Genomic DNA, 7704 nt, shown 5'->3' on the forward strand with positions numbered 1-7704 from the left:
TTTAATTTTTCTGTGACCCTTGACTTCTATACCTCAACTTCTTTTTTTTTTTTTTTTATTGAGATGAAGTCTCACTCTGTCGCCCAGGCTGGAGTGTGGTGGTGCGATCTCAGCTCACTGCAACCTCCGCCTCTCGGGTTCAAACAATTATTGTGCCTCAGCCTCCCAAGTAGCTGGGATTACAGGCGCACGCACAGCACCACGCCCCACTAATTTTTGTATTTTTAGTAGAGACAGGGTTTTACCATATTGTCCAGGGTGGTCTCGAACTTCTGACCTCAAGCGATCTGTCTGCCTCAGCCTCCCAAAGTGCTGGGATTACTGACGTGAGCCACCGTGCCTGGCCTATACCTCAACTTCTACCTATGTCCACCTGGCTGCCCATAAATTAACCCAATAGCTGTCACTTAAGCCTACTCAATATGTGCCAGGCTTTTCCCTATACAATTGTGAACAATTTTCTAGTGAGCAAACTGAAGCTCAGTAAGGTCCAGTGACTTTTCCCAAGGTTGTGCAAGAGATGGAGCTCTCATTGGGTCCCAGTGGCCTGACCCTAAAGCCTGGGTTCTTTTCCACCAGACCTAATCTCCATCGAGCTGGCCTTATCCTAAGAACCACTTGGGGTATCTACAAAATCCAGATGCCCCCTGGTGATGAGCAATTCTCTAGGTTTTGATGAAAGTTGAATGTGTGGATGCTGGAATGAGTAAATTAACAAGTAAGGAGATGAATGCAAACAGGAATGACTAAATGGCCGGGCGCAGGGCTCACGCTTGTAATCCCAGCACTTTGGGAGGCCGAGGCGGGCAGATCATGAGGTCAGGAGATCGAGACCACAGTGAAACCCCATCTCTACTAAAAATACAAAAAAAAAAATTAGCCGGGTGTGGTGGCGGGCGCCTGTATTCCCAGCTACTCGGAGAGGCTGAGGCAGGAGAATGGTGTGAACCTGGGAGGTGGAGCTTGCAGTGAGCCGAGATCGCGCGCCACTGCACTCCAGCCTGGGTGACAGAGCGAGACTCCGCCTCAAAAAAAAAAAAAAAAAAAGGAATGACTAAATGGACAGACTCAGGGAGCCTTGAAGAGGGTGGGGTCTGGAAGGGAAGGAAGAGAGGAAGGAGAATAGCTAAGTAGGGAGATTTCACTCGGTGCTTACCAGAGCCTGTTGTCTACCCTATACTGAAGACAGAGGCTGTGGGGACAGCCTAGGGGCCTGGATCTATTGCCTACTTAGAGAGAGGCCAACTCAGACACAGCCGTGTATGCTCCCAGCAGCAACGGAGGTTCAGGCAAGATGCCCGAAGGAGGGAAGGGTGACAAGGGCAGTGGGGAGACTTGGAGAGTTTGTGCAGAGGGGAGGAACACACCTTTCTTTCTGGAGTGCAGTGGCACGATCTTGGCTCACTGCAACCTCTGCCTTCTGGGTTCAAGTGACTCTCCTGCCTCAGCCTCCTGAGTAGCTGAGATTACAGGCACCCACCACCACGCCTGGTTAATTTTTGTATTTTTAGTAGAGACGGGGTTTCATCATGTTGGTCAGGCTAGTCTCGAACTCTTGACCTCGTGATCCACTCATTTCGGCCTCCTAAAGTGCTGGGATTACAGGCGTGAGCCACTGTGCCCAGCCACATCTTTCTTTAGAAAGATCATGCTGGCTCCTGTGGGGAAGGCAACTTGAAGGGGAAGAAATTGGAAGAGGGAAGACTTGACACTAAACATAGAGCCATGGGCAGTAAGTTTTTGGAGGGACTTTTACCAGAGAGGGAGAGGAAGCAGTCTCCATTATCCACTCTTTGGTGACAGAGCCCAGAGGAACAGCTCTGTAATGGCTGGGGGTGGGGGCAAGGGCAGCAATGAACAGAGGAGGAGAGGGATGCTCCTGTTGTTGACTGCCTTCCAGGACACCAAGTGCTGGTCTGGCTGCTCCAACATGGGAAACTTTCATGTTGTCTCTCAGATCTAAGGGTCTCTCTACATTTTTTAAAAATTTATTTTTAATTTTTTAAATTTCTATCATTTTTCAGGTGGTTTTAATTACATAGATAAGTTCTTTAGTGGTGATTTCTGAGATTTTAGTGCACCAGTCACCGGAGCAGTGTACACTGTACTCAGTATATAGCCTTTTATTCCTCACCCCCTCCTCGCCTTGCCCCACCCCCAGTCTATATCATTCTCATTTGCATTTGTTTTTTGAGAGGTAGGGTGAGGTCTGCTGCATTAGCCCAGAGACAGCTGAGGAGGCTGGAAAGGAAAATGGCTTTCGGAGAATAGGGAAGGAAAAAGTCTGAGGAAGCAAAACTACTTAAAAAACACTGCTCTTTCCATTTCTGTATCATTTAACCAAACACCATCCTGTGGGTTCTGTCACTTGATCCTCATGCTGATCTGAGAACTCGGCAGAGCTGGGTCACTGCCTTCCCCAGGGCTAACCTGGTTTCTAAGCTGGCGCAAGACCCCAGGTGATCCAGCATCTAACCACAGAGCCCTTGCTGGACGGAGGGTGAAGACATTATGTGTCCCTGGCTCTGTTCAGGGAAGCAGGGCATAGACCTGAAGAATTTAATTACTTGTCATAGATAAAGCCTAGAGAAAAGGTGAGGGCGCAAAGTATCTCCTTCAAATTGGGAAGACTCTCGCAGGGCTCATTCACTAACACCAGTTCTCCTGAGCCCTTAAAGCCTGGGGGTGAGGGAGCCCTCCTGGTCAACCCTGTCTACCCTAGCCTCAGGGAGCTTCAGGGCTCCAGCATTGAAGGAACAGGGTCTGACCTCATTTGCCACCATAGGGATGGGGAGACTGAGGCAGGAGGTGAATGGGCTCCCAGCCTGGAGCCCTTTCCCCTCAGGACTTGGTTTCCCTACCCTAGCTCCGCCTGCAGGGACAGAAAGATATGGCCTGGAAATGGATGCCACTTCTGCTGCTTCTGGTCTGGGTAGCCACCATGTGCAGTGCCCAGGACAGGACTGATCTCCTCAATGTCTGTATGGATGCCAAGCACCACAAGACAAAGCCAGGTCCTGAGGACAAGCTGCATGACCAAGTATGGCTGGAGTGTGCCTCTGCTAAGGAGGGGGCTGGTTCTAACAGGGCGGAGAAAGTCAGGATGGTGGGAGAGGGATTGAGGGGTCAGATACCTCCACATCCTGAATTTTTGCTGTGGGAGAAGATGAAGGTGGAGTAGGAAGAGTGGCCGAGGTGATTTTAGTGGGGCCCTCCCCAGAGGTGGATACCATGTTGACAATGATATTGAGTCGTCATTCGATGGGCACCTGTTTTTTGTACAAAATTTCATATTCCCAGGGGTTCTTTGATGTAGGTAGATGATATTCTCCACATTACACAAGTAAGTGAAAATGAGGCTCACAAAAGCACATGGGCCCACACAGGAGCTGGACATGAATGGCCCCTGTGGAGGGGTAGGAATAGGACTGGGTTAGGTTCCTCCTTTGGTGGGCAACAGACTAGGGAGGCCCTGGCTTTTCCCACCCTCACTAAGTACCAGTTCCATGGAGTGCCAAGGGAGAAGAGGAGGAGGTCCTTCTGGCTGCAGTTTGAGGCACAGGGGCTGGACATTCACACAGTCTATATACATGTATGCCAGCCAGTGGATTGCAGCCTTATTAGACTCAATGTCTCACTTTTATGACAGATTTTTTTTAGATTCTGTTTTCTATCCTGCAATGAAATTCAAAGAACCTATTTGTATGCATAATTTTTGCAAATATCAACATAATGCTCTGTAATATATAGGAGAAACACACAGAAAGTAACTTGTAATAAAATAATATATATTTCAATATGTCAGTTCTCTGGTATGACTACATTAGAAGGCATTAGGAAATAGCACATGCTTGCTTTTGTCATAAAATCATTATAAGTGGGGAGCTACAAATGAAGATTGATACAGGTATATTCTATTGGTGACTTAAACACTATAAGATACTATAATATACACAATGTTACTGTTGATGTCATACTTTTCTAAAATAGTGAATAATTCTAGTAGAACAAAACACATAGTACAGTCTTCTATTTCATGGTATTTGCAGTCCCGGAAAACCCAGTCTAGATTAAAATCTTGTGAAAATATGATGTGCCTATATGTAAGATAGAGATAGATTTAAAAAGTAGGGCTTTTGCTTACTTTTTTTTTTTTTTTTTTTGAGAAGAAGCCTCACTCTGTTGCCCAGGCTGGAGTACAATGGTGTGATCTCAGCTCACGGCAACCTCCACCTCCGGGGTTCTGGTGATTCTCCTGCCTCAGTCTCCCAAGTAGCTGGGGCACCCACCACCATGCCTGGCTAATTTTTTTGTATTTTTACCAGAGACGAGGTTTCACCATGTTGGCCAGGGTGGTCTCAAACTCCTGACCTCAGGTGATAGACCTGCCTTGGCCTCCCAAAGTGCTGGGATTACAGCCACGAGCCACCACGCCCAGCCTGGCTTTTGCTTACTTTTTCCAGCAAATATTTTCATGGGCCTACTATGTGTCTGGCACTGGCCTAGCCACTGGGGACACAGATCTTACTGCATGCCAAGAAGAATAAATATATTCAAACTCCATTACTGCATGGCTCGCTCCCTCTCTTCCTTTGCTCAAAATGTCACCTACCAATGTGGCATTTCCTAACCTATTTAAAATTTCAGCAATTCCACATTACCATTTCCTGCTCTAACTTTTCCCATATCATTTATCATATCCTGACATACTATATATATATATATATATTTTTTTTTAAGTTTCTTACTGTCTCCTCTGACCAGAATGAAACTTCCATGAATACATATTTGTCTGTTTTGTTCTCTTCTGTATTCCCGGCATCTATAACCGTGACTGGTATAAAGTAGGTGCTCAATAATTTTTAAATGAGTAAGTGGAAGGACTTTTTATGAAGTGTTACATACCTCATAAATGATAACTATCATTCCCAAGACAGGGTTTCCCCTGGGCTCCCACAGTCCCCTGATCACACGGTTGTAATTGTGTTTCCTCCAAGAAAGGGGTTCCTGGAGGCCTAGGACAGAGGGACCATCACCTGGGAACCTGAGTGTTCCCAGGACAACCTGCCTAGAGCAGAGGAGTAAGAACCAAATGGGGGAGAGACACGAGGTGGCAGGAGGAGGAGGGTATGGGGAGGCACTTAGTCCTGTGTCTTCCCCACCCAGTGCAGTCCCTGGAAGAAGAATGCCTGCTGCACGGCCAGCACCAGCCAGGAGCTGCACAAGGACACCTCCCACCTGTACAACTTTAACTGGGATCACTGTGGCAAGATGGAGCCCGCCTGCAAGCGCCACTTCATCCAGGACACCTGTCTCTATGAGTGTTCACCCAACTTGGGGCCCTGGATCCAGCAGGTAGGGTGTCTCCCCCCCCCCCCCCCCCCAGCAGACTGCCATCCCCCTCAGTCACTTCAAGGTGACGGCTACCAGCATCCCTGGCTGAGAGGAGCCCTGCCTCCCCATCTCCCACCCAGGTGAATCAGAGCTGGCGCAAAGAACGCTTCCTGGATGTGCCCTTATGCAAAGAGGACTGTCAGCGCTGGTGGGAGGATTGTCACACCTCCCACACCTGCAAGAGCAACTGGCACAGAGGATGGGACTGGACCTCAGGTGAGGGTGATTGAGTTGGGGTTAGGAAAAAGGAGATTGAGGTGGGGTTTGGAAAATCCTCAAGGATTCGGGGTGGGGTGAAGATTTCTGGGGGTGGCCAGAAATGAGCTTTGGGCACAGGGGCTGAATGTCTGTGTCCACCATGTCTCTCCCTGCAGGAGTTAACAAGTGCCCAGCTGGGGCCCTCTGCCGCACCTTTGAGTCCTACTTCCCCACTCCAGCTGCCCTTTGTGAAGGCCTCTGGAGTCACTCATACAAGGTCAGCAACTACAGCCGAGGGAGCGGCCGCTGCATCCAGATGTGGTTTGACTCAGCCCAGGGCAACCCCAACGAGGAAGTGGCAAGGTTCTATGCTGCAGCCATGCATGTGAATGCTGGTGAGATGCTTCATGGGATTGGGGGTCTCCTGCTCAGTCTGGCCCTGATGCTGCAACTCTGGCTCCTTGGCTGAGTTCAGTCCTCCCAGACTACCTGCCCTCAGCTTGAATAACCAGGCTGGGCTCAGCTCAGCTCCCACAAATGACAGCGTCTTAAGCATGCTTCTATTAGTCACCTAACCCTCTGTCACCCGGTCAGTTCCTGCTCCATGGTGAGGCCAAGAGTCACTTCTAATAAACAGACTGATACATCCATGTCTGTGGAATTATTTTGGTTGTGAGTTTGTGGGTGGGTGGGAGACAGATTCTATGGCTTCTGGATTCCTTCAAATTAGAGCAACTAGACCTGTGTTTGAATCCCAGCTCTGCTACCTTGTGAAAATGAAACAGTTGCTTCACTGCTCTAAACCTTTGTTTCCTCCGGGATAAAAAGAGGTTAACAGTCCTGCCCTCAGGCTTGTGAAATATAGAGGAGCTGTTGCCTAGAAAGCCCGTGAGCCCAGTGTCTGCACATTAATAGTCTTCAGGGATCCTGTTGCTCCTGTTGCCCCAAGTGGGAGCCAGGTCCTGAGCTTATTTGTCTTGGTCTCCAAACAGCCTCCTGGTCCTCTAGCCCTTGTCTGCCTGGCTCTGTGCTCGGCTCTGCAACAGGAAAGCTGGGAATGGGAGTCCAGGAAAGGGTTCAGATTGCCAGTGGGATGAAAAAAATTCACAGTGGGATGAAAAAAACGTGATGCACACTGAAGGAGCAGAGTTGGGGCTTGGGGCTCTCAGAGGAAAAACAGAGCCAATTGGAGAGGGCAGTCTGGGGGTTCCTGGAATGGAATACTCAAGAACCTGGAACTGGTCCAGCGCTTCGGTGTCCTGGAGGTGTGGCTGGAAGAGTTAGAAACCCTTAAGGGCTTCCCGGGGTCAGGAGCCTCTGGCACCTTTGTCTCCTCCTGGGATTGGTAGATATGCCTGCCTAGCTTGAGGGGGTTGCTCTGTCTTTGCAAAGCCCTCGGGAGCTGGACCTAAGTTATCTCTGGGTCTCCCAACACCCCTTTCCCTTTGGATAAGTCTTTGTTTGCACACTCCTACTACAACTGTCCCCAGAGAGGCCCAGGTAAGCCTCTGAGAACACTCTGCAGGTAGGTGGCCCAGCTAGGACTAGAACCGAGGTGTGCAGACTCCCAGTCCAGGTCTCTCCCCCACTACCAAGGATTCCCCTCACATCAGGCTCATCTTTTCTTATACTAAAAGGTGGCTGATGAGGAAGGTGGCACAGATTGTAGGATGAGTTATTGAGTTCTGGAGGCACTGTTGGCTGGGTTGGTGGATCTCTTAGTTATTATATTTATCTAGTGTGGAAGGCCCCACAGAGCCCCTTCCACGTCCCAGGCTCTGCTCCAGCTGGGTTAAGTCAATGCATATTTGAAATAGAGGAAGGAGCTTGCGGGACTGACCTGGGCTCCGTCAACAGGTTCAACGTAGCAAAGTGAAAGTTCTCTGCCAGGTTAAAGGGATTCTCCCACGGCGGCCCAAGAGATGGTGGCGGCGGGCGCCCGGCTGGAGGCCTGCGCCTTTAAGGAGCCAGGGGGCGGAGGGGCGGGGCAGGAAGACGACTCCCCGGAGACGCCGCCACCGGCTAGGTCTTTTTTTGGGAGGGGGCGGGCCAGACCCTTTTATGGGCTCCGCCCCCTTTCCGGCGGCCGCGTCCCCCCTTCCGCCCTCGGCG

The 7704-nt window shown here is 49.8% G+C and overlaps 1 protein-coding gene and 1 long non-coding RNA gene across 4 annotated transcripts in view; one reads left to right on the forward strand and one right to left on the reverse strand.

Annotated features, from left to right (window-relative positions):
- Positions 1-7528, reverse strand: part of LOC116476640 (uncharacterized) — a 54839-nt gene extending 47311 nt beyond the window's left edge. For both annotated transcript variants that reach the window (XR_004250254.2, XR_004250253.2), the window contains exon 1: positions 7433-7528. This is a non-coding gene — a long non-coding RNA (uncharacterized LOC116476640). The remainder of the gene's footprint in view (positions 1-7432) is intronic.
- On the forward strand, positions 1158-6235 carry FOLR2 (folate receptor beta). Of its 2 annotated transcripts, none has more exons than XM_032166861.2 (5): positions 1158-1289; positions 2867-3040; positions 5167-5355; positions 5475-5610; positions 5769-6235. In XM_032166861.2, the coding sequence occupies exons 1-5, from the start codon at positions 1263-1265 to the stop codon at positions 6059-6061; spliced, it is 819 nt and encodes a 272-aa protein (XP_032022752.1). In that variant the 5' UTR covers positions 1158-1262; the 3' UTR covers positions 6062-6235. The 2 variants fall into 2 exon arrangements, with proteins under 2 accessions (XP_032022752.1, XP_032022753.1); XM_032166862.2 differs by having other exon boundaries at positions 1158-1283.
- Positions 7529-7704: the final 176 nt, after the last annotated feature.

Source organism: Hylobates moloch, unplaced genomic scaffold (genome assembly GCF_009828535.3).
Source record: "Hylobates moloch isolate HMO894 unplaced genomic scaffold, HMol_V3 SCAFFOLD_11, whole genome shotgun sequence".
In the NCBI taxonomy this organism is placed as follows: Eukaryota; Metazoa; Chordata; class Mammalia; order Primates; family Hylobatidae; genus Hylobates; species Hylobates moloch.

Bases quoted from the DNA above. Each gene is read 5' to 3' on its own strand.
- FOLR2 (XM_032166861.2), top strand. From the start codon at position 1,263: ATGCTCCCAGCAGCAACGGAGGTTCAG. The intron at 3,041-5,166 runs GTATGGCTGGAG...TTCCCCACCCAG, and splicing joins AGGACAAGCTGCATGACCAA to TGCAGTCCCTGGAAGAAGAA. The intron at 5,611-5,768 runs GTGAGGGTGATT...CTCTCCCTGCAG, and splicing joins AGGATGGGACTGGACCTCAG to GAGTTAACAAGTGCCCAGCT.